Source organism: Garra rufa, chromosome 12 (assembly GCF_049309525.1).
Source record: "Garra rufa chromosome 12, GarRuf1.0, whole genome shotgun sequence".
Classification (NCBI taxonomy): Eukaryota; Metazoa; Chordata; class Actinopteri; order Cypriniformes; family Cyprinidae; genus Garra; species Garra rufa.
In genome coordinates this window covers 11,479,315-11,504,881 of record NC_133372.1, presented here as the reverse complement: position 1 = coordinate 11,504,881, position 25,567 = coordinate 11,479,315, and the positions used below count along the sequence as shown (strand labels likewise).

Sequence of the window (25,567 nt, the reverse complement as noted above, 5' to 3'; positions counted from 1 at the left end):
TTCACTTCAGTTAAACCCTTACCACCATTCCACTTAGTCATGTTTTTTTTTTTTTGGTTTTACTTTTTACAATCAGAGCCAGCACAACCTGGAGCTTGAAGCCTTGCGTCTGAGCTTGACCAACTTGCACACAGCTCAGCTGGAGCTTTCTCAAACCAACATGCAGAAAGATAAGGAAGTGGCCCTAAGCGAGCTCCAAACCATGTTACGGGAGAAATGGGCACAGGAAAGTGCCATGCTGCAGACGCGCCAACAGTTTGAGCTGGAAAGAATCCGGGAGCAGAGCCGAGAACAGGGGCAACGAAACCAGCAACAGCATCAACAAGAGATTGGTGAGGGTTTGGCCTGTAGTTTAATATAAATTGTTTTTCTTTTTAGTATTACTTTAGTACTGTGACAGTGCAGTTCGATGTGTGTTTGCTTGAAGTATATGTGTGTAATTTTTGATTGGTATGTTCTTTCACTGTATAGATAAACTGAATCAGGAATGGGAGAGGAGAGTTTTGGAAGAGAAGGGCTCAGTGGAACAGTTGCAGGCCTGTAAACTAGAGGTGAGCTTTTTTACCTACTCCTTTCAATGTTCAAACATCTAGACCCACTGAAATATTGTGGCTTGTCTACAATTAAGTGTGAAACGGGCTTGTGAAGTGCAGTTTATTTTCTTTTCTCTATAGGATCTAAAGGCTGAGTGGATCTTGGAGGCTGAGAAGGTCAAGACAGAACTCCAGAGTCAATTAAATGATGCCAATCATAAACTGAGTGAGACCAAGGTGGCCCTCACAGATGCTGAAGTAGCTCTGTCTGAGACACAGAGTAGGCTAGAAGAACTGCAGAGCTCCAGAGATCAAGACATCAAGAATTTGGAAAAAGAGCTCAACCAGGCCTTGACTGATAGAGATGCTGCTGCACGTAAGTGTCATTTTAAACAAATATGTGAACTACACCATATTAACAGTGATATGTGACCCTGGACCATGGAAAATGTGTTTTGTACATCACCTGAAAGCTGAATAAATAAGCCTTTCACTGATGTTTTGGTTTTTTAGGATATGACCAAGAGACGGCTATTTGATAATCTGAGGGTGCAAAAAATAAAGCCTTTAAAGTTGTCCAGATTAAGTTATTAGCAGTGGATATTTTTGGCTATTGCTACAAATATACCAAGCTACTTAAAACTGGTTTTGTGGTCCAGGGTCACATATAGTTTTCTGGCCAAGTTTATGGATGTTTTTTTGGACCAAAGCAAATGATCAGCAGGTCTGAAAATGCCCTAAATTCCCCTCACTTTCCATTCAGGTGCAGTTGAGGAGTTGGTTGCATGTCACAAGGTCGCACTAAAGGAGCAACAGGAACGTTCACGAGCCCTAGAGCAGAGAGAAAAAGAGCTCAAACAAGAGGTACCATCTTGCATTTGTTGCAACAAAATTGCAATGCAAATGTTTTGTTTGTACTGAGGCAACATCCTTGTGAAAGGTTGACCGTCTCCAGTCAGAAAAGGAGGAACTGAAGACCAAATCAGAACAGGAGATTTCAAACCTCTGGTCCCAGCTGGAGAGCATGAGAACCAACAGACAGGAGCTTGGAGGCAAGCTGGGCTATTTCCTTTTAAAACGTTGTGCTTTTTGAGTGTCTCTATGGGCTTGGGCTGCTGTATTGTTTTACTCATTTATTATTTATAATAAAGCCAGTTTTATTTTTTCTGAATTGATGTTTTTTTGTTTTCAGCAAAGTTCCTATTATTTCGTGTTGATGTGAACTACAAAGACCTGTAATTATTTCTCTATAGAGCTGAAAGAGCAGTTGCTAGCGCGGTCGTCACGGGTTGATGACATTGAGCGACTAAAACAAGAATTCGCTCAGCAGCGGGAGGAAATCAAAGAGCAGAATGAGATCGAGCTGGAAAACCTCCGCACGTATTTCGAGCAGAGGCTCCGAGTCACAGAAGAGTGTCATCGGGAAGAAATCGCACTCCTGCAGCTGCGCCTTGTAGAGGGAGCCCTGGAGGACTCTGTGCTCAAGACTGGAGATGAAAGGTTTGCTTAGGTTTCCAGTTTCTGGGGTTAAGCTAGTTGGTCTTGTAAAAGCTAGTTCAAATCTACTTTTTAGTATAGATGGCGATTTATGTCATTTGAAAATGTATACCTTGTATAATCACTTCAGATTGTTGTCCTTATTAGGTGCAAACATGACTACTTGTATCCTAAGCAATGTAGGTGGGGAATGATACAAACATATTACTTTTCAGCCCAAGCTAGTGCAAAGTTGAACAAATGGACATTTTGTGTGTTTAACTTAGAGACAGGGTAACACAATGTTGTTTTGTAGCTTTCTTTCAGAAGGGAAGAGTGATGACAGGAATGATGCTATGGAAGAAATCACAAGACAACTAGAGAAACACAAGGTGAATTGTGTTTTGGTTTGTGGTGTTGAATTTGAGATGCTATTAAGTTTACTTCATGTTTGTATTGTGCATCGTGCGTCAAATCACATCGTTACAAAAAATTATCTTCCTAGTTTTTCATCAACTTCAAACACTTGACCAGTTTATTGGTAACAATGTTAGGGACGAACTAATGATTTTGTATTTGTTTTTTTTAATGAGTACTGTAACTGTGAGGGTGTGTTTGCAGGAGGAGCTGGATTGCCTGCGGCTGCAGTTAGAGGAGAGACATCAGCAGGAACTGGAGCAGCTGCGGTCCAGCATGGCTCTCACTTACAAAGAAGAATTACTCCAGGCTCGCACTGAGCTCACTGACCGATACTACAAAGACATTGACCAGCTCAACACCAGACATGCCCATGAGCTAGAACAGCTCCGTGCCAAACTCTCAGACAACCATATCAAAGGTAGAGCTTTGCATTTTCAATATATTTTGTAAACACTCTGAAAACTACCTCAACCAGCCACATTGGCACACCCAATTGAAAGTTTTTGTTTGTGTGGGTGCTTTTTTTTTTTTTGAAAATGATTCAGTATAGGTCATTTTAATTTATCGAAAGAATTTAACATTGTTACAAAAAATCGTATTTATAAAAATGTTGTTCTGTTCTTTAAAAAAATCCTGAAAAATGTAGCACTCAAGTTTTAAATGATGTGTGTGTGTGTGTGTGTGTGTGTGTGTGTTTTTTTTTTTTTTTTTTTTTTTTTTTTTTAAAGAAATAAACAAGATACGGCTACAGTCTGCACAGGAAGTAGCAAGGCAGGTGGAGGCTGAGGTGAAGGACAGGACTCATGAGCACCAGGCTAAGGTGACCCAGCTGGAAACCCAGCTATCTCAGCTCTCCCTAACGCACTCTGAGGAACTGGAGAAAGTAGCAGTGCAACACCAAGAGCAGCTCAGACAGCTGGAGGAGACAGTAAGTGTGTGCATAACAGCAGGCCTTTATACTCGGTTCAAAAGGACTTTGCTTGGTACCAGCCTTTGGCAACAATCTTTACCACTGTCATAAGGAATAGTGGTCATGCTGTAGACAAACACATGCTGAGACCCTTTAGCAATACTGTAATATCAATGATGTCTTTATGAATAAGTTATTTTTTTTATTGAGCAGAGTGTTTTTTTCTATGTTAAAGCATCAGAAAGATGCTGCTGAAGAGTTAAGGGTGCGTCTTGAAGAGGCGCAGAAGGCAGAGAGGAATTGTGTGAGTGAGGAGTTCACTAAAGAGCAGGCCTGCCTAAGAGAGGAACTTCAAATTCAAGCTGAAGAGCGCTTGGCATCCCAGAGAGAAGAGCTTCAAAGATCTGCCCTGAAAGAGAAAGAGGAGTTAGAGCAGAGGCTTCTAGAGGTCCAAAAGCTCCTGGATGTGGAAAGGGAGAGGCTTCAAGCACTGCAGAATAGTCTGGAGTGTGAAGAAAGCCCTCAGGTGGTGGCATTGAAGCAGAAACTCCAAGCTCAGTATGACAGAGAGATGTCCACTGCAAAGAGCGCCATGGCAGCAGAGGTGAAGGAGCTGAACGCTCTACTTCAGGATCAGATGGAGAGCAAACTACAAGATGCCCTCTGCAGGTCAGAGACTGCATTACACTGCATGATTAATCAAATGCGATTACGAACTAGGGCTGCAACAACTAATCGATAATCGGTCCGCCCACAGTGCACGTACAACTTCAGAGGATCACATCAAATTACAGCACTGAATGACGCATTTCTATAGACACAATGCATCTAAAAATAGTGGAGGAAACAGACTGAGATGCTGCAGGAGAGTTACGTGATCCAAGCTGCCCAAAACATGAGAATTCCTTATTTTAAACTTGAAGCTTATAGCGTAATGGCCTGCCCTGTGAGGCGCTTTGAGATCCGTTTGCATCCTCCGCATGAAAACTTTCAGTTTACGGTCATATCCTTATCTGTAAATGTCACAAATTCACACGAGCATTTCCATTTATGCATAAAAGTCCATTCTGGCAGTCTGTGTTAAGTTTAAATCTTTAATGAGCGTGTCAGACAGGAACACAGAAAACAGACAGGGAGACAATTAATACTCAGCGCAAAAACATTAATTGTGCTGAAACATCTGTCGTTGAATGTTAAATTTAGATTTAAATACAACATGTAGTGCACATACCTATTTATGGAGGGTAGGAACTGTAGGGCTGTGACGGTGGCAGATTTTTACCACAGCCGGTGGTGCGGTGTTTTATAGATAAATAAATGAGGCTCAAACATTATTCACAAACGTGCGTGTTTATTTGAGCAATTCCGTCTGTGAACAAGCAGCCTACAAATCGCTAAAATTACAATACATAAAATAAACAAAATAATACATTTAAATATGAAAGTAGCCTAAATAAGTGTTAAATAGGAATTTTTGCAACAAATGTTTGTTTAATAGCCTAACAACCTCGACAGCTCATCAGAATTACTGGCCGAGTTCTCTTTCTCTTCCCCATTGCACAGCTGCTGTTTTTAATAGCAAAGTAATTACATTTATTTTCATTTCTTTAGTTTATAAAGTTAATTTAGAAATATATTTGGAACACGTTTTGTTTGTGAAATTCATGTTTTCGTTTTTTTAAAGTAACGACCAAGCAGCCAGCGGCAAACAGATCAATTTAGCCTTCTCAAGTCATCACGATTTAAATTAAAGTGCCCCTATTATGCCATTTTAAAGGTAGTTAATATTGTTGTAATAGTCTCTTAAAACAGGTTTACATGTATGCAAGTTCAAAAAACACTTTAGTTTTCTCCAAAATTATATTTATTTTTACCCCGTTTCTAAATGATTCGTAAACGACTCGTTTGAAGCAGTTCGAAGAATCAGTCTCTCTAAACCCCTCCTTTCCGTGAGCCCTCACTGCTGTGATTGGTCAGATGGTGCAGTCCTGCATGATTGGTCTACCGATACAGCGCAAAACGAAACGCCCATTGGCATAACTGAATGACAGCTGCGGAGACCTGTTAATGCATAGAAAAGATAGCCTCGATTTTACCCTATCAATTCGAGTCGGAGTCTGACGATGAAATGGTTGAAGTGTCACATCGACAAGAAACTGTTTTGCAAGCACGACCGGAGCAGGACGTTTCTCAGTGGGTGTCATATGTTAACTGTGGAAAGTGTTTGCAATTTGCTTTTGTAAGCGAACCGGGCACACCTCTACGTTGTGAACTTCAACACTGTACAATCCATAACACTGCGTTAAGCCATCGTTTATCATTATCATTACTTAAACTAATAAGGCAGACAGACAGTCAAGCTGCATCAATCACAAGACTTTTTAGACTACATTGCACTCACAGCTAAATAACAGAACTACAGAAACGCAAGTTAGCCGGTTACCAAGACATGTGCGGGGTTGTTACACACCATAACGTACACAAAGACGTATTTTGAACGATCGCTAGAAAATACAATTATTAATCATACTTACAGGTAGAAGTTCAGAGGAGCAAGCCGGTCCAAATAAACTGGGCACTGATCCATTTTTTAAAACCAAGCGTTTGGTGAATCTCGCGTTGTAACGTTACTCCCCAAGATTAGAAAAGCAGTCATCAGTAAAATGACGCGAACACAACACAAGATTGGCATTTGACTGCTGAGGTGTTGAAAAAATTAATGTTAACCACTGATAGTTTCATCTTTCGGAAGGGCATATAAAACAAATTCACTCTCACAGGCTGTCACAGCGCAGGGCGTCTTCTTGACATGATGTAATCCACGTGAAAATGGTAGGCCTACTGTTTGTGGGCGGGCAAGTTGTTCGCGAAATTGAATGTGGGCGGACATTACGCAAATGTGTAGCTCGTGACGTGTGGCCGTTATAGAAAAAAGATTCGAATTGCTGACGACTCGTTTAGGCGAATGTGAGCCGACTCTTTTTTTTGATAGACAAAAACTTTATTTATAGTGCACTGTCGGCGTCACAACTTTGCAGATAGTTTATGTTCACATACAGCTACATGACACACTACATGAAATATCATATTTGAAAAGGCATAATAGGGGCACTTTAAAATCCTTATATAAAAAACCCCAACTTAAATCATATCACAATATTAGTTTAATCATTTAACCTAGATAAATGTACACTAATAGGTGCATATCAAATCGTTTGTGCGGAGAGTGAAAGCTTTTGCAGGACATGGTGCCACCAGCAATATGTGAAACTTCATTTTTGCTCATAAATGTAAGGGTAATAAATTTACTTTAAATTATTACTTCACTACTTCAAAACGAAATAATTCAAATCGAAAACAAAACTCTTTCATTAGCTATAGACCTAATCCATAAAGATGCATTTAGGCTTTAAAAGCGCGTCCAGTGAGCAGATGGCGAGTTAGGATCGTCAGCTTCATCTTTGCGACACTGACTCATAAAATACTAGTTTATTAATAAATTTGAATATCTCCTTACTTTTCCCCAGCACATTCATGGTAATTACTTTAGCTGGGGCTTTGCGGCCAGTTTAAGCTTACTGCGTGCATTTGAACTTGGAACTCTGCTGAAAGCACTTGGGCTCGCTGCTGCTGTTGGCGGGACACTAAACACCGCCACGGCAGAACAAATAGCAGAAACACTGTATTTTCTGCTTGTTAGTGTGTTTTTCTTCAGATATTTGTATTTTCTCTTTATTATGACAGGTGAATTGTTGTAAATTAAGCACTGTGTTTTCATAGCATTCAGAATGTGAAATAGTGTGATTTTGAATAAAATAAAATTGGAAATTAAGCCAACTAATCGATTAGTTGAAAAAATAATCGCCAACTAATCGATTATCAAAATAATCGTTAGTTGCAGCCCTATTACGAACATTTTGTCAGTAAAGTCGGTTCTGTAGCACATGCTTTCAGATAGAGCAGCATTTACTACACAGAAGTGTAGTTCACTGACAAGCTACGCAGTATCGCATTTAGTATCACAGACGATTTAATCACGTGATCATGAAATCGTAGCTGTCATTCTGCAACAGTTCACAGAGAAGCTACGCAAACACCTGTCACAATGTCTCTGTGTAGTAAATGCTGCTACATCCGAAAGCACGCAAGAATACCACGTGTAATGTTTTTACTCCAAATTCACTTTATAACTTCAGTCGAGTGTTTGAAATAAATCCTTCTGTGAGATGATCTGGCTTCTTACACAGAATAAGGCACGCAACATATTTCATAGTATTCTAAGCAGTGAAAAAGACATTGCATTATTATACTTTTGAATATAATTTGAGAGCGCCCTCTTGCCTTCAGGTAGAGATTTACTACTGATCATAGAACTGTGCTTTCCTGACAAGATGTGCATGACAATCGCAGCTTTTGCTTAATTGCGATTGCGGTTTTCATTTTGATTTATCATGCAGCCCTAATTGGCACTTACAAGACCTCTTACTATTATCTGTACTCTTTAGTATTGCTTATACTTTTTTTTTTTAAACGACAGTCTAGTTGGTGCTTTTGCTTTTACTTGTGCAATAAATATTTATTATTTTGTCAGAACATTGTACAACAAAATGGAGAATGGTTGGAGTAAATTTGCTAATTATCACCTGTATGTCATGGATGTAGGCACCAAGAAGAGCAGAAACAACTGGAAGAGAAGTTGACCCTTCAAAAAGATGCGGCCCAGGATCAACAGAGAAAAGAGCGTGCTTTGGAGCTGCAGGCCCAGAAAACGCTCCTGGATGAGAGAGCTGTACAATTCGAGCGTCTTGAAAAGGAGTGTCAGGAGCTCAAAATACACCACCTGGAGGAACTGGAATCCCTGAAGACCAATCACAAAACAGCCTTAGAGACCTTGGAGATGGAGCTTACAAATAAACACAAGGTAGAGCTTGACAAATTGGAGGCAGTCCTTGAGGAAACCAACCTGGCACAGCTTGAAGCTCAAGAGGCGGAGCTTGAGGCACGACACAAACAGGAGAGGGAGGAGCTTGAAGAGAGGCTGTTGGCAAATATGGATACACTGGAGAGCACATACTTGAAAGAAATCCAGGCAGTGCAGAGTGAGAAGGAAAAAGAACTGCGTGACCTTGTAGAATACTATACTGGAGAGATTGAAAGGGTGAGAAAGGAGGAGCAAACCATCAGAGAAGATCTCAGAAGTGAGCTTGCTAAGGTGCATATGGATAAGTTCAGCGCCATGGCAGCAGAATTAAATCAAGCCCATCAGGTAAGCACAGGTGCACATTTAGTTCATTGGCCATGGAAAGTTTGTTGCAGGAGAAACATTTAGTGTTTTACTCTGCTCATGCAGGCAGAGATTTCTGAAGCAGTTTCCTCTCAGAGGGCTGCTCTTGAGGATGAGTATCGATCTGCTTTGGAAGCTCTTCAGCAGCAAGTAGTTGCTTTAGAGAAGCAGCATGATGCCGCACTTGTGGAGATCTCTGATCTTGCCACTGCAAAGGAAAAGCAACAAGGGCAACAACTGGATGTGCTGTCTACTCAACATCAGCAACAGCTACAGGTATGTGTTTAGGAGGACAAGAACAATAAGTTATTTTCAGTTAGATGTGTTTAGTCTGTAGCATGGATTTGGCATAATATCTTCTTACAGTTTAAACAAGACTTTAAGAACTACTTTCATTAACTCACATCTCTACCTCAGGAGTTAAGAGGAGTGTCTGCCAGGGAGCTGGAGGCTCTCCGTAGGGAATTAGAGGAAGAAGCATCAAGGCAACGCCTCCACTTCCTGGAAGAGGCAGAGCTTCTCAAGTGCAAGTCTGAGGAGCTGCTGCAGCAGAAAATTGCGGAGTTAAAGGTGAGAGAAGGAGTAGCCGTATTGTACACTGCCCTTTTCCATTGAAGTGAATGTGTATTTGTCAAGGTTTCTTGTAGTTGGCAGTGTTGGGGAAATTTACTTGTAAAAGTAATGCATTGCAATATTGGGTTACTCTCTAAAACGTAACTAATTACAGTGCCTTGCAAAAGAATTCATACCCCTTCATTTTTTTCCCTTCACATTTTATGTTGCTGCCTTATGTTAATCTGTTTAAAAAAAATAACAATGATAATAATAATTTTTTCCCCCACATAAATCCACACTCCATGCACCATAATGACAAAGCAAAAACAATTGTCTCAACTTCATAAATTTGTATAATAGGAATACTTATGCAATTGAATAATTTTATTGGTTAGAGTAGAGGGATGTATATCTAAAGTCATTTTTTTTTTTTCTTATTAGTATGGTTTAATTGGATCGTTGAAGCTCAGCAGCGCAGACGTTTTTTTTATATAATGGTACTAAGCGTGTATTTGTATTACTTGACATATTCGTCAGTCACCATATTTAAAAAGCTGTGTATCCTTTAGTTGTTGACACGCTTAAATGACAGCCTGCTTTTCTCACCATCTCATCAAATAAGTATCTATCATATTTAATTTGACTTGGAAAAACTTTTTTTAAAATATCTTTGTCATTGGAAGTAATGTTCAATATTTGAACATTTGTGTATGCTTCTCTCATAGACATGGTTATATACAATAGCTAAGCTTATTGGGGGAGGGAGTTAACATCTGGAGCAGTGGGACGATCCACTCTAAGCTCAAATTAATACTAATCCCCACCCTGTGCTATATATTATATCTTCCATCATTCACAGTTAACCATTAGATCAGATGCTGTCAGACAATTGTGTTTGACCTTGTAGAGTTGTCCTCTAGATGAAATCAGTCAGCAAAGGGGCTTCCTGAGATTTTACCCTGGTTGGTTTGTCAGTTGGCCACTTTCCTATTGGAGCATTAGAGAGATCCTCTCACAGTATTAATCCTACAGATGCGAGGAAGTGTAGGGACACGTGAGCAATGGCTGACTGATTGAGGATTTGAGGTTTGTGTGAGTTTGTGTATGTGTTGCAATATTTTTTTTTTTTCTTTGATGTATCGGTGATCTTTTAATTCTTTATAGAAATCACTGGGTAAGTTCTTATCTGACAAATTGGCGTATGTCTGTTTTGTAGGTGAGATTGTAAAGCTGAGAAGTGATATGGGAGTCATTGCTTCTCTACCCCTTTCTTCAGTGTTGCCCATGATGTGTATGTGTGTCTTTCAGGAGGAGAGTGAGCAGGAAAAAGCTATTGCTCTTGAGGAGCTGGAAAAGACTTTAAGACAGCAACACGAGCAAACTGAACGCACCTACAGTGACAAGATGAGCCAACTCAATGCACAACTACAGCAGCTGGACACTGTAGTGTCACAGGTACAACACACAATCAGTTGGTCAATTTGCATGCAGCCACAGCAAGTGAGAAGATTCAGCTCAGTATAACAAACTTGGGTATTTACTTTAACCTCTCAAATAACTGTTGCTTCAAGTATTCTGTATATCAATTCTTTGCTGCTGACAAAAAAACAATAGCACTAGAAAATACTACTTGCAATGCTTTTGACCTTTTTTCTTTTTTTCTGTGGAATGCATTACAGAACCTTTTGCACTAGTTTGCAGTTTAGATGAGTCAATGCTAGTTGCCTTAAGTCAGAGCCATTATGCATATTTTGGGCAGTCACTGATTTTATAGGAAAGTGTATGGTGTACTCACCCCCTTGTCATCAAAGATGTTCATGTCTTTCTTTAGTCGTAAAGAAATTATGTTCTTTGAGGGAAAACATTTCAGGATTTTTCTCCACATAGTGGACTTCTATGGTGCCCTGAGTTTAAACTTGCAAAATGTAGTTTAAATGCAGCTTCAGATGATCCCAAATGTGATTGTAAATGAGAAGGGTCTTGTCTAGCGAAACGATCAGTAATTTATTTATTTTTATTACAATTTATATACTTTTTAACCTCAAACGCTGTTCTTGCTCTGCCTGAACTTTTTTTTTTCTTCGGTTTAAGACCTTTAGGGTATGTCTAAAAACTCCCATCTTATCTCTCAACTTAAAAAAATATTTTAAAAATTGTACATCGCTGCAGAAGTAGTTCCAGTGTTTGCAAAGTGAACATGCAAAGAAGATCAAGCACTGTTAACAAAAAAGGTAAATCAGTGATGTAAATGAGATGGGAGTTCTTCGACATGCTCTGTCTTGAACCAGAAAAAAAAACAGTTCAGGCAGAGCAAGACAAGCATATAAAAGTATATAAATTGTAATAAAATCGTTGTAATCGTTTTGCTAAATAAGACTTCTTCCTTGGCTGGGATTGTTTGAAGCCGCATTTAAACTGCATTTTGGAAGTTCGAACTTGGGGCACCATAGAAATCCATTATATGGAGAAAAATCTTAATGTTTTCCTCAAACTATTTCTTTACAACTGAAGAAAGAAAGACATGAACATCTTTTATGACAAGGGGGTGAGTACATTATCTGTAAATTTTTGTTTGGAAGTTAACTTCTCCTTTAGGTTAAAAAAAAAAAAAGTAAATGAGTTGACTTGTACCTGAGTTTTAAAGGGGACACAACCCTCTTTTTATTTGTGATATACTGTCAGAGTCTAAATTACATTTCACACTGGTGTTTTAGGAAGTCAAACAAATTAGAATATTATTATTATTATTATTATTATAATGTATGTATTATGTATAATATTGTAAAACAATTGCACTGCAAAATAAATAAAAATTGAGAGAAAACTCCAGCTTCATCTGTAATCATCTGCCATTAAAAAGTTCACTGCATTTATTTACTCTATACGGAGATGCTCTGAGGCATGAAAATCACAGAATCATGAGCTGTTTGCCTCAACAAGGTGTTCGCTTTGCTTTGAAATGCAGTTTTAGTTTGTTTGACAGATACTGTGTCAACCTAATGGCCCAAACCACAACTTTTAAAGATCTTTATGTTAGAATAAGAAGTTTAAATATATTTTAAAAACTACATCGTTTCATATCGTCATGTGACTACGATAATATCAAGACAGTTTTGATAATATTACATTCCCATATTGTAGTAATAATAATAATAGTATTTTTATTATAAAAAGAGATGACAAAAACAATATTTTTCTATTAGCAATGGGTGGGACAACATTATTAGGTCTTGATATGTTATTTTCAAACTCAAAAAGGATTTAAAGAATCTGCTTTTCCAGACAGTTGAGTTGCTGTTTTAAGGGGGTGTTTAGGATGCTGGTACATAAGTGGTGGGTGGGAATGGTAACAAAGGGCCTAGCTAAGCTTTGGTAGAGCTGGTTGTTATGGTTACATCTTTGCACGCCTTTTGGCTGGTGGAAATACGCCACACATTCTTACAGGAGCCTTATTTAAATGCATGCTACATTGTCTCATCAGCTTTTGCTGCCATTTTCCCACCTCTTTTTGCCTTTGAATCTTTCAGGCTTGCAAGGACCATCCACAGACAGACATGTTTTCAGTTTATTGTAGCAGTAAGCTTACTTTGAGGTTTCTAGAAGTTAACCTCTTCCTTTATTTGTTAGTTGCATTGACACTTCTTGCGCAAATGCTTACGTCTTTCTTGCCTGTGTGATGACTGGTTTCCTGTCTGTGGCATCTCTTTTGCCTCTTCCTTAGCTGCGAGCGGAGGTGAGCGGGCTGCAGGTGGAGCTAGAGGGCAAGCGGGCAGAGATGGACACGCTGGAGACGCTCCTGCAACGCAGAGACCGGGAAACCCAGGAAGGAGACAATCTACTGGCCATGCTCAGAGCAGACCTCAACACGGCCACACAACAAAGGTCAGCCGACCTGCAGGGATACAGAAAGAGGGATTTTTGTGGAACTAACTGACAGTCTGCTTACTGTTTTAGAGAACAACTTTGTTTTAAAAACTTAATTTATTTTGTCCCTGTTAGACAAGACCTGCAAACAGCACGTGACAAACTACAGCGAATGCTCATAGAGATGCTTCGAATCACTATTGCAACGGAGGAGCACATCAGCCACAAGTTGGGGGCTTGTGTGTCAGGTGGTCAGGCTGGAGAGAAAACGCCAAGCTCTGTGACGGTCAGCAGTAGCCGCGATTCACGCGAGACTGGTATGTTTCTGTTAGTATGCTGAATGAAATCTGTATTGATCAACCACTATTAAAAATGGTATTCAGTCTTTAAATGTATGTGACCCTGGACCACAAAACCAGTCATAAGCGTCAATTTTTTATTTTTCGGCCAAGATTATTTCAAAATCAACTATTTCAAAATCCTTTAATGATATGCTTTGCTAAGAACTTCATTTGCACAACTTTAATCAAAAATTCAATGTACGGTAGGGAATTTACAAAATATCTTAATGGAGCATACTTAATATCCTAATGATTTTGGACATAAAAATCAATAATTTTGACCCATACAATGTATTTTGGGCTATTGCTACAAATATACCCATGCTACTTAAGACTGGTATGTGGTCCAGGGTTACATATTTAAAGATATAAATATATAAATATTTATAAATATTAAAGGAATCATTGACCCAATAATAAAAATTATCATTTACTCCCTTTCCACTTTCTGTATGAGTTTTTCCTCTGAACACAATAGAAGATATTTTGAAGAATGTTTGGAACCAGACAGTTGCTGGAAGCCATTGAATTGATGACAGAATTGTATTTTTGTGTCACTTTATTGGCAATTGTAAAAGTTGATTTAAATGTTTTAGAATTAATATAAAAGATACTTTGGCCAATTATCTCAGTGTTCCAAATGTTTAATATTTGTGTTTTTTTTCTTTTCAGGGGAGGTGATTGGCATAGAGGGAGATGCTGATTGTAGCGTATGGTCTTCAGCTGTGGATGAAGGTTTGGAGTTGTCTCAGAGGTTGTGTGAGAGTGTGTTCTCTGGGCCGGAGGGAGAGATGGAGGCCGAAGGCGAGGAGCTCATGCTGGGCTCCTGTACACGTCTGCGGACCTCTGTTAATAAACTACTGGAGCTGCTATCTGAGTCTTCACAGCAGGTGCTATGCTAAAAACATGCACACCCCTGACCTATCCGCTACTGTAATTTGTGTAGATTAGGCAGTATCAGCACTTGTGATGGGTCACTAACTCTTCCTCCCTAGTAGTGCGGTTACATTATGCACAAACGTTCACAAAATACTTTGGTGTCGATTTTGTGACCTCCTTTCCTCTTACTTTAATTCCTTTTTTTTTTCTCAGTGTAGTATTTACTTTTTATAGAGTAAACTTACTTTCAGAAGTTATGGTCAGAAAAAGGCTTTTTTTTTTTTTTTTTTTTTTTTGGCAATGTTTATCAGTTTTTATTTTTATTTTATTTTATTTTTTGGAGGATTTTTTTTTTACTTTAGTTTTGTCATTCGGTGCATGCCGAATAGTCATGGCCTGTTAAAGATACATCTATTACTTTGCACACACTTTTATTATTATTATTACTTTTGTGTGTGTAGGAACTGTTCTGTTTCTATATTCCTCTTAATTCATGTCTTTTTTTTGCTCTCTCTCTTCCGGTCATTCTCTACTGTAGTTGGAGCAGATGTGTGGTCTGCAGGCCATGCTAAATGAGCGATTCAGAGATGGAGGTGAGGCCGGAGCATCCCTGCTATTTCAGAACTCTCAGCTCCTGGAGCAGCTGGATCATGAGGCCAATCTGAAGAGCCAGCTACAATTGGAGCTGCACAAGGCCGATGGTCAGAATACCTATACATGTTCTGTTGTCACCCATTGTATTCCTACCTCAGTTTCAGACACTTATGACTGCTCATTTGCTGTCCTGTGTGTCACCTCTAGGTCTGATGGAAGGCTATGTAGCTGAGAAAGCTGCTTTGGAGGAGGTACTTCAGCAGAAGGAGACACAGCAGCAGCGTTTAGCAGAGGAGCTGGAGAGCACACGTATACAACTGCAGCAGCTCAGTGAAAATCACACCCTCCTGCTGCGTCAGAGAGAAGCCCTCACGGCCGGCCTCGGAGACACCGAGAAGGGTGAGAGAGGAAGGGTTTAGAGCCATGATTTAAGCTGACATGCTTTAGTTTAATTCTCAGATTAAATTACATAACATGCAATTGTGTAACTTTAGTTTTGTCATTCGGTGCATGCCGAATAGTCATGGCCTGTTAAAGATACATCTGTTACTTTGCACACAGAGTAGGGGTGTGCGATATGTATCGTCTATGATGAAAATGAAATTATAGTTTTAACAACATGCGAACTGACAGTTTGGAGCATGACATTTGCTAAATCAAAAATGCGTTGCGTGCACACTTTTGTGCGATGTAGCCTGTTTTAGCAAGAGTGCTGTTTTGCCCAATCTCAGCACAAATGCGAATGTCAGAAAAGTTCAGTAAACCAGAAGTAAACGTGTTACGTTTTTAGATGCACTGCTGTCTGTTTTCACTCCTGTGCACTAACCACTGCACAGAATATAAAGAATATTTAAAATTTCTGGAGTCATCTGTCCATGGCGGACCTAAACCAGCCAAGGTACCTGCACAAAAACACATTTGGCAAAATACTGTCATTATTGACAAATTACAGAAACTATTGAGGTAATTTTGTCAATATCGCGCACCCCTAACACTGAGAAATTAAGATTGTGAGCTTGTGATTTAGTTTAGTTTCATCCTACAAATTCTTTCTGCTCTGTAGGCTTCCTCGACGCAGAGGAAGAGACAGGTTTGTGATGATAATCTGCGACTGAAGTAAATGTTTGCGTTGAAAAGTACAGTTTTGAACACTAAATGCATCCGTTCCAGATAAAGTTTGCCGTTTTTAATTTTTTAATTTTGTGGTTCATTAACGCTCTTGCTTATCCTGTGATTGTTTTTTTGCTGTTTAACTTGTTCTAAGTTTTTAGTTTTAAAGGTCTAAAAACGTTAATTTCTCTTGAGTCTTTCTTTGCCAGTTTCTTCTTGATCCAGTTTGCTGTGCTTTATTTGTGCATTAAGAATGCACAAATGATCCGGAGCTCCTGTGCATGTTTGCATCTTAATTTGCATTTGCAGTTTGGTTGTTTTATTGAGATGGATTCTGCAGTTTCTCATTCATTTTATTCATTGGTCCACCTGGACTCTTTGCAGCTCTGCTGGAGGAGGCTGAGCGTCTGGGGCAGGAGTGTGTGGAGGTGCAGCGGCAGGCAGAGAAGGACTGCGGTGGTTTGGCATCTCGTCTGCATATGCTAGAGCAAGCCCTGGAGGAGCAGGAGAACCGTGCGCATCAGCTGGAGGAACAGCACCGCTTGCAGACTGAAGACCTGCAGCAACACATCAATGCTCTGGAGAAACAGCTCAAACATAACCGGCAGTTTATAGATGTGAGTGTTTTCAATAGTTTGTTTTCAATAGTCTGAAATTCAGTGAGTTTAGGGGACATAAACTACTGTGCTTTTTTTCTGCTTGTGTACAGGAACAAGCAGTTGAGCGGGAGCATGAGAGAGATGAATTCCAGCAGGAAATAAAGAATCTGGAATCTCAGCTGAGACATCCATCTAAGGGACACACAGGAGGGGACAGCAAGGGTCAAAGGGTAAGGGTCAATGTCTAGAACTTTAGATGTGTTTGTCTTAACAGTCTGACACCCTTTTTGTGACTATTGGATAATCTGTGACAAGTATGTGAGCAGATAGAAGTGACAGCAACTTACCGTTCCTTTTCAAAATGTTTTTTCTCATTTCTGTTTTTAAAGAAACTTAATCTTAGATGTTTTTTGTTTGTATTGCTCATCAATTGCATAAATTTCATTTAAAAATACAGTAAAGATTGAAAAAAAAAAAATGGAGTGATTTCTATTTGGACAAATTAATTTTCTATTTTAATATAATTTAAGATGTAATTTTATTCCTGCGACGGAAAAGCTGAAGTTTCAGCAGCCATTACTCCAGCACTTCAGGGTCATGTGATCCTTCAGAAATCATTCTGATATACTCATTTGATGCTCAAGAAACATTTCTTGATGTTAAACTGTTTGGTTGCTGAATTATGTGGAAAAGTTGTATTTTTGCATTGTTAAATTGTGTATTTCTGGTCTGATAACAGACTAATCTTAGAGCAAAAGAAAACATAAAAAAAAATTCCATCCTCCAGGCAAAATCTAAAAAAAAAAAAAAAGGTTCCTCTTCTGTACCACATTGCTCACATACTTTGTCTATGAGAAAGAGACTAAAACCCATTCTGATACTCTGAATGATTTGAATGTTCATCTAGATGCTTTTGTTTTTCTCCCTAACTGAATGTTGTAGATTGAAGACTTGGTTCTTCAGGTATGTTATCCAGCTCTAGTAATTTACGTGCTGGCCCTGTAGCAAATATGCATGGCTTATGCAGTGTTTCAAGTAGTAGAGCATGTGATCGATATTGTCTTGTTTGTCAAACTTTTTTCCAGCAGGTCATGTCTGTAGTTATGTTGCTTTTTTCCCCCCACTTTTTCATCCTCCTACTCAAACACGTATATATCTTTGTCCTCTTTCTTCTGAAATGTTTTTCTTACTACTGTAGTTGCTTCTGAAGGCTTTATTTAGTAGCTTTATTGCCTAAACTGTACATTTGTGTTTGTTTGTTTGTTGTAAGGTTTTCTTCTTGTAGCCCCTTAATATTCTTCCTCCTTTGCAAAACTGTTGCTTAAATTATTTTTAGCTAATCTGCTGTTTGGCATGTATTCCCACATGGATGTTAAGTATTTGTATTCAAATACTCACACATTCACTTTTCTAAAGACTGTGGCCTGTTTCGGTTATGGATAAACATGAGTTTCTTTGTCTAATATTGTACAGGTGGAAAGTCTTCAGGCTCTGATCAAAGATAAGATGGAAGACTATAGTGTACTGCTGTTAGCAAAAGAGCAGTGTCTGCGTGATGTGGAAGAGCGTAATGAAGAGATTGAAAAATTGACAACTCGCATCCGTGAGTTGGAGCAGGCTTTGCTGAGCTGTGCAGAGGCCAGCCGAACTGTCACACAGCTGGAGCAAGAACTTCAGAAAGCACGCAAGAACCTTCAGGATCTCACACAGGTGTGCAAAAATACACAATGAATTTGTATTCAGAGATTTAAAAACCATGCTTTTTTGTTGCATTAGTTCGGTGTTAATGTTTGGAGAAATTTGGAATTATTTTGTAGCACAAATGTCTACATAGTTCTAACCAATAGTGGTCCGTGTGTTTTTACTTTTAGGATAAGGAAGCTTTGCAACAGCAGCAGTATGCAAATAAGCTCCAGATCTCTGCCTTACAGTCCAAACTTGATGAGACCAGACACCGTTTTCCTGATATGACCCCTGACCCCAACCTCCGAGAGCAGCTTGAAGCTGTACAACAGGATCTGCAGACCAAAGAACAACAGGTGTGTGCAAAGACAGTGAAAGAGATAATGGGCAGTTTTGTTTCTAGTTAGGACATGAAATTGAGTTTTTGTCTCTCCTAGGTGGAGTTGCTGTCAGAGCGTATAAGCGAGCTTGAGAAGGATTTGGTAGTGAGGGAGGAAGAGGTCGGGCAACTAACACTACAGCTGGAGCTCAAAAACAGAGAGAGCCGGGCATCAGAAGAGCAACTCCACACGCACATTGCGCAACTGCAGGTAAGGTTGGTCTGGGATTGTGAACATGCTGGCTGTCCTATTTGGGATAAATTGTTTTTATAGCACAGAACCTTGATTGAGTAGTGTAGCGGATTTGGTTAATGATTGTCTGGAGGATGTTAAAAAGCAAGCTGGACCACATTCTGTATCCTTTAGGAAACTGTGGACACTTTGACAAGGCATCTAGAAGAGGGCAGCGATGAATCCATCCTTCAGCTCCCTTCTGCTCTTCTGGAGGAGAAGAATCTGGAGATTGACCACCTAAACCAGCAGATCCTCCAGCTGCAGCAGGAGTTGGACATGACCAGCGACAATAAGGTAAGACAAGCATGTCCATGTATGTTTTTGTTTTCCCCAATTTTTTTACTCAGACAGTAGATCTGAGTTTTAGTGTCTTGCTTAGTTTAAAGACTTCTGTTGCTCACAGTGGTGGCCAAAATTATTAGAGCACTAGTGTTTTCACCAGCTAAAAAATAGTTTTAAGTCATTTCTATCTTTTTCTGTAGTGTGTCAGTAGGAAATATTAGTTTACATTTCCAAACATTCGTTTTGTCATTTAATTGTAATAATCCAGTGAGACTTTTGTTTGCACAAGAAGTCTGAGAAACAGCCAGTGCTCCACACAGAGATCTGATCTTTCTTTCACACAGTCTGTCTGGAATGACATGAAGGAACAGAACAAACTGAGACTGACTAAATCCAGAAGAACTGCGGCAACATCTCCAAGATGCTTGAAGAAACCTACCTGCAAAGCTACCTGAAAAACTACCAAAGGATGGTCACACCAAATGATGATTTGATTTAGTTCATAGAAGTTAATTGATAAAATTTGTTTATGACATTTATTTTTGACAGCATCCTCATTTCACAGCATTTTCTAAAACTTTTAACTGTACTGTAGCTTTGTAGGTAGGTTTCTTGAAGCATCTTGGAGACATTGCCACAGTTCTTCTGGATTTAGTCTGTCTCAGTTTGTTCGGTTTTGACTGGATGATTATGAGATCAGATCTCACTGGATTATTACAATTAATGGCAAAATGAATGTTTGGAAATGTGAATTTCCTACTGACACTACAGCAAAAGATAGAAATAACTGAAAATTCTAGTGTTCTAATAATTTTGGCCACCACTGTATTTTGTAGCAGTTAAGTATGCTGCAGGTTTGTAACTTATCCTAATTTCCATTTTCAGACTCTAGAGGAAAAGCAAGCAGAGATTGAAGAGCTGCGCTCTCTGGTCGAACGTCTTCGTTGTGACCAAGAACGTTTACGGCAGGCAAAGGAAGAGGAGACTGAGCAGCTCCATGAGGTTATTAACAAGCTTCAAGAGGAGTTGAGCCAGCTTGACCCCAACCATCATGAGGTCAGTGACCCCAACAGTGAGTCATCGGACTTCCCCTGGTCCTCTCATCCTTGCCAACAGAGGGCGCCTGAGGAAAGTCTGTGCCAGGAGCTCAGCAGCCACAATCTGCAATCATCTCGCGCTCGTTTGCAGGAGTTACAAATTGAGCTGGAGCGAGCAGCTGGAGAGAAGGACTCTCTTCAAAGACTGTTGCTCTCCCAAGAAGAACAGTATGGAAGCCAAGTGGAGGCACTCAGCCGGAGCCTTGGTGAGGAACGGGGAAAGGTGGTCATGTTGGAACAGGAAGCAAATGAGCTGAAACTCCAGCTAGAGGAGAAACAAACAGAAGCTGAGAGATTGGCAGCTCGTGTGGAGGTGTTGGAAGATACAGAGCGAGCACATCATTCCAGGCTGAAAGAGTCTGAGCTCCAGCTGAGAAGAGTGGAGGAGAGAAGAGACGAGGTCCAGCAGGAGCTTGCCCAGCTGCAGGAGGAGGTGAAGAACCAGTGTGTTGAGAAGGAGCTTTTGGAAAACCAAATCTCCGAGCTGCAAAGCAAAGAGGAGGAGTATGAGAATGAACTTGATGCTTTACGGTACAAGCTTGACGAGCTTGATGAAAACCTTGAAGTAGGCAAAGCTACCATCATTGCATTGGAAACGAGCAAGAAAGAACTGTTTGTTGAGAGAGAGGCTCTGAGAAAATGGGAGGGATGCCTCCAAGAGGAAATGGAACGTTTGAAACAGGAAATGACATCAAAGACTAACTACATTAAAGAACTACATGAGCAACAAGAGGAGACGGTGGCTAAACAAGGAGAAGCTCAAAAAGAAGTACTGGTAAGATACTTGGAAAACTTTGTTTTTGTTGCTTTTTTGCCCTGCTTACTACAGTATTTCAGTATTTAGTTTTCATTTCTTACTACAACAAACTGTAATTGTTATGGACATGTGCTGTAAACTCTTGCCTTGAACTATGATGTAAACAGTGAGTTATTTGGGGAGTTGCCTCATAGTTTTAAGCTTTACAGAGTCTGTAATTGGTTGCAGATCAACCATGTGTGTGCAGTCTGTGTAGTGCCTGAAATTACAGAAGAAAAAAGGGGAGGGATGAGAATAGAACGATTCAGTCCAACCCTCCGGCACATGAGTATAGCTCACACGGGAAGTAAATTTACAGAAGGAGGAAGCCTGTCTGAAGTCTTTTAAACAATTTACTTTTAAAGCTCGATCTAGACTGTGGATTGGTTAGCCATGAGGTAAAGTGGAGACCTATACTGTTTATATTTGCTTTGTTTAGGAAAGGAGGGTTATTTTGGCAAATAACATTTTAATTTCTTGGAACTTTCTAGTGGCGAGCTTATGTTTGTTGTGATTGAGCAGGAAGCAAAACCTTCATTGCTTTAACAAGTCATACTTTTGGTTTGGTTTGTTTTATGTTCACTGGTTGGATAGGAATAGTTTGCATGTGAAGTCATGCATTTTTACAGGTGATTGCATTTTTGAGCTTGCTCTTCTGCACATTTATTAGAGCGTGACCTCAACTAAAAATAGTTTTGTAACTGCTGATGTAACATTTCGTATGTGTTGTGTAAAGATCTGACATTTGAGTGTTTATTTTTGCAGACGTGTGCTGAAGAGACCTTGGCTAAAGCTGAGACCGCTTTACGAGAGAGAGAACAGCAGCTGATCCACCTGAGGGCAGAGCATGATGCTCTAAGGGCTGAGTTGGCAGCTGTGAAGGAGGGGCTTAGTACAAGCACAGAGAGAGCTGAGAAACTACGGGAAGAGGGACAGGTATGTGGATTAGTTCCTTAATTGATACCCACATCTTCTAGTTAGTCTGATAAATTAGTATTTCAGGCCTGATATTTATTCAAGATTTGACAATTTACAACCATTTTTATGACCCATGTGATACATTATCAACCATGATTCCCAAAATATGTTCACTAACATTACTAAATGTGACCCTGGACCACAAAGCCTTGAGTAGCACAGCTGTATTTGTAGCAATTTTTGTTTTGTGCCAAAAATCATTTATATATGAAGTAAAAATCATGAAGATATTCTGTTTCATGAAGATATTTAGTAAATTTCTTACTGTAAATATATCAACTTAATTTTGAATTAGTAATATGCATTGCTAAGAACTTAAACTGGATTTTGATTTTTTTTTTTTTTTTTTTTGTGGACCCTCAGGATCCAGATTTTTAAATAGTTGTATCTCAGCCAAATATATCCTATATAAAATATATATCCTGTCCTAACAAACCATAAATCTAAACCATACATACAAAGCTGAATAAATAAGCTTTCCATTGTTGTATAAATGTCAGTTTAAAAAAAAAATTGACCCTTATGACTGGTTTTGTGGTCCAGGGTAACAAATAAGGAAAAATGTAGTCAGCCAGTCATTATCGCAAATTATACCAGATGGGATGATCACTGTCAGAGCAGGTTTAGTTTGCGATTTAATGTCCAGTTGGCTGTACATTTATCAAAAAAAAAACACATACATAAAATATATTTAGCCTTTTTTTCCCCATATTTCTCAAACTTTTCAAAGTATTATTTTTGTTAGAAATAATTGATTCCTCAATTACCCAAAATCTATGAAAGATATATAGTAAATTTTCAAGATAAATGGTTTAATGCTGGTAATTCTGTGATTTATGTGATGCATTTTATACAACGATATGTTCAAATAAGATTTCTTGCCAATATTAAATTTTTTTTTAATTTATTTAGCATGTGTTTTTTTTTTTTTTTTTTTTTTTTTTTTTTTTTTTTTTTTTAAATGTGACTTCTGTAATTTTACATTTTCAAATATTTTTTTTCTTAATCAAAAAGGACTAAATGTTACAATAACATTCAAAACTTTTAAAATGTTTCCACATTCACTCATTAATGAGGAGTTGCGGATAAACTTCTGCAGGGAAAACGGTCTCGGAATGCAAAAATCGCAAGCAGATTTAAAGAGGTCGTCTTTAAGTTGATTCTTTAGGGTCTTAAAGAAAAGACTATAACATACTTTGTTAATTTCTCAATGGTAGTTTAAAACGACACCCTTTTTACCATGTCAAAAACAGCTCTGTTCACAGTGAGCGTTTTCTGTGCATGTACCTTTAAATGCTATTGAGCTCTGCTCAACCCCACCCCTTTCTTCCATGGGGTGACAAGCAGTTCTCTGAGACTGTTAACTTTAGCCGCATTCATCACAGAACTTGCTAACATGGCACTTTATTCGAAAAGGCGATTTGCCATGATCCATAAAAAAAAAAAAATTCTTCTGTAGGTGAAGTTGGATCACAAATGATTTGTTCGAACAGACAAAGATCAGGGCTGTGTTCCCTTTAAAAAAATAAAAGTAATCCTCTGCGTCTTCACCAGCTCAGATGTGGGGAGTAAATGACAGCTTCTATGTTTATTATTGCATCAACAAACAACAAAACCCTCAGTTGCTTAGGAGACATTCTTGTCTATCCCTGCTCTGGCGTTGAAATGATGGTGGACAGTTTAATCACTCAGGGCAAGTCTATGCTAAAATGCCAGTGTCTGTCAACAGATGTGTGGGAGGGGCCGGCCAAAACTATGTCATTCTGCCAAGAATCTGTGAACGGCTTGATCTGAGGCAGTGCTTATTCCTTTATGGGGATAATTTTTTATCATTATAGGGTGGTTGTGTACTAGGGCTGGACCAGAATATTCGAATATTCGTTCGGTGGGTTGACATTAGATTTTAAATATTGAGATTCGAATATTCTTTTTTCACCTAGCATTCCCCACGAAACGGTTCTCATGCTTAAATATGAACGAAGAAGATCAGACTGCTGCACCACTAACACAGTGACAGCAAAAAAATAAATAAAATATATTGAGCAATATTTGAGAGACACTACTAACGTACAGTCGGGCCCACTTGAATGGTGGAAGCAAAACTAGGGCTGTGACTGTCGCAATGACAACCGCGCCATCGCAAGTGGCTTCAACGCAGCTGGAAGTTCCGCTTTCTATTGCATGCAATATAGGCTAAAGCTGACCACAAAGCCCCAGCAAAAATAATTACCATGAATGTGTCGGGGGGGGGGGGAGGAAGGAGGAATTCGATTTATTAATAAACTAGTATTTGTTGCAAAGATGACGCTGACGATCCTGACTCACCATCTGCTAATTGGAGGCGCATTTAATGCCTAAATGCATCTTTATGCATTAGGCCTTTCGATTCGAATTATTTAAATTATTTCTTTACAGTTCCGGATATGTCCTGTACAGTAGCCTCCATGTCCTGCAAAGCGCTTCAGCTTTCACTCTCCGCACAAACGATTGGATATGCGCCTAATAGCACACATTTATCTAGGTTAAACGATTCAACTAATATTGTGATATGCTTTAAAGGCTGTATAAGCGATTTCAAGCCTGAAACATAAAGTGTCACATTCAGCTGACCTTTCTTCACAATCCGGTCGCTGCCTGCCCCATAAATTGGCTGTAAAAAAAAAAAAAGCGTCTCTGTGGTTAGCCTAGGGTCCGAGATATGCCAAAAAAAAACAATCGGTGCTACCAACCTTTCCACAGAAAAACAAACAGTGTTCCAACCAATCGGCGTCAGGGGGTTGGTGTTGTGGACTTTCCTACTGGTGCAGGGATGTGAGGGAGGCGGAGCAAAAGTCCACAACACCAACCCCCTGACGCTGATTGGTTGGAACACTGTTTTTCTGTGGAAAGGTTGGTAGCATATATATATATATATATATATATATATATATATATATAATTTTTTTTTTTTTTTTTTTTTTTTGGCATATCTCGGACCCTAGGCTGACCACAGAGATGCGTTTTTTTTACAGCTGATTTATGGGGCAGGCAGCGAGCGGATCGTGAAGAAAGGTCAGCTGAATATGACACTTTATGTTTCAGCCTAGAATCGCTGATATAGCCTTTAAGTTTTTTTTATTAGGGCTGTCAATCGATTAAAATTTTTAATCGCGATTAATCGCATGGTTGTCTTGAGTTAACTCGCGATTAATCGCACATTTTTATCTGTTCTAAATGTACCTTAAATTAACACTTTTTAAAGTTTTTAATACTCTAATCAACATTGGCATGGATGCTTTAAGCAAATATGTGTTTATTATCAGTGAAACCATACTGGACATGAAGACTAACTTGTTTCAAATGTCATAGATGTTTTTCAAATAACTTGTTCATGTCTATTAGACACATGAAAAAAGAACATAGAAACACCAGGTTCCCATTACTTCTCTTTCTTTGCACTGAGCAATTTACTTACACAAGCCTGTTTACATTATTTGCAGGACAGGGCAGCTCACTTCTTCTGAACATGCAAAATCTACATTTATTATTACATTTGTTTGCCTCTCTGTGCCC

General features: G+C 39.1%; 1 protein-coding gene across 1 annotated transcript in view; it reads left to right on the top strand.

Annotated features, from left to right (window-relative positions):
- Positions 1–25,567, top strand: part of pcnt (pericentrin) — a 53,988-nt gene that overhangs the window by 9,885 nt on the left and 18,536 nt on the right. Inside the window, exons 10-36 of the mRNA XM_073851761.1 lie at positions 77–332; positions 472–551; positions 675–909; positions 1,297–1,397; positions 1,474–1,585; positions 1,787–2,033; positions 2,326–2,401; positions 2,631–2,847; positions 3,158–3,357; positions 3,575–4,008; positions 8,002–8,605; positions 8,690–8,899; positions 9,041–9,193; positions 10,487–10,633; positions 12,900–13,060; positions 13,178–13,359; positions 14,056–14,273; positions 14,801–14,963; positions 15,064–15,255; positions 16,351–16,583; positions 16,676–16,795; positions 18,039–18,275; positions 18,437–18,604; positions 18,686–18,838; positions 18,995–19,156; positions 20,030–21,016; positions 21,803–21,973. Of these exons, the coding sequence (XP_073707862.1) occupies positions 77–332; positions 472–551; positions 675–909; positions 1,297–1,397; positions 1,474–1,585; positions 1,787–2,033; positions 2,326–2,401; positions 2,631–2,847; positions 3,158–3,357; positions 3,575–4,008; positions 8,002–8,605; positions 8,690–8,899; positions 9,041–9,193; positions 10,487–10,633; positions 12,900–13,060; positions 13,178–13,359; positions 14,056–14,273; positions 14,801–14,963; positions 15,064–15,255; positions 16,351–16,583; positions 16,676–16,795; positions 18,039–18,275; positions 18,437–18,604; positions 18,686–18,838; positions 18,995–19,156; positions 20,030–21,016; positions 21,803–21,973 (6,219 nt within the window). The remainder of the gene's footprint in view (positions 1–76; positions 333–471; positions 552–674; positions 910–1,296; positions 1,398–1,473; positions 1,586–1,786; positions 2,034–2,325; positions 2,402–2,630; positions 2,848–3,157; positions 3,358–3,574; positions 4,009–8,001; positions 8,606–8,689; positions 8,900–9,040; positions 9,194–10,486; positions 10,634–12,899; positions 13,061–13,177; positions 13,360–14,055; positions 14,274–14,800; positions 14,964–15,063; positions 15,256–16,350; positions 16,584–16,675; positions 16,796–18,038; positions 18,276–18,436; positions 18,605–18,685; positions 18,839–18,994; positions 19,157–20,029; positions 21,017–21,802; positions 21,974–25,567) is intronic.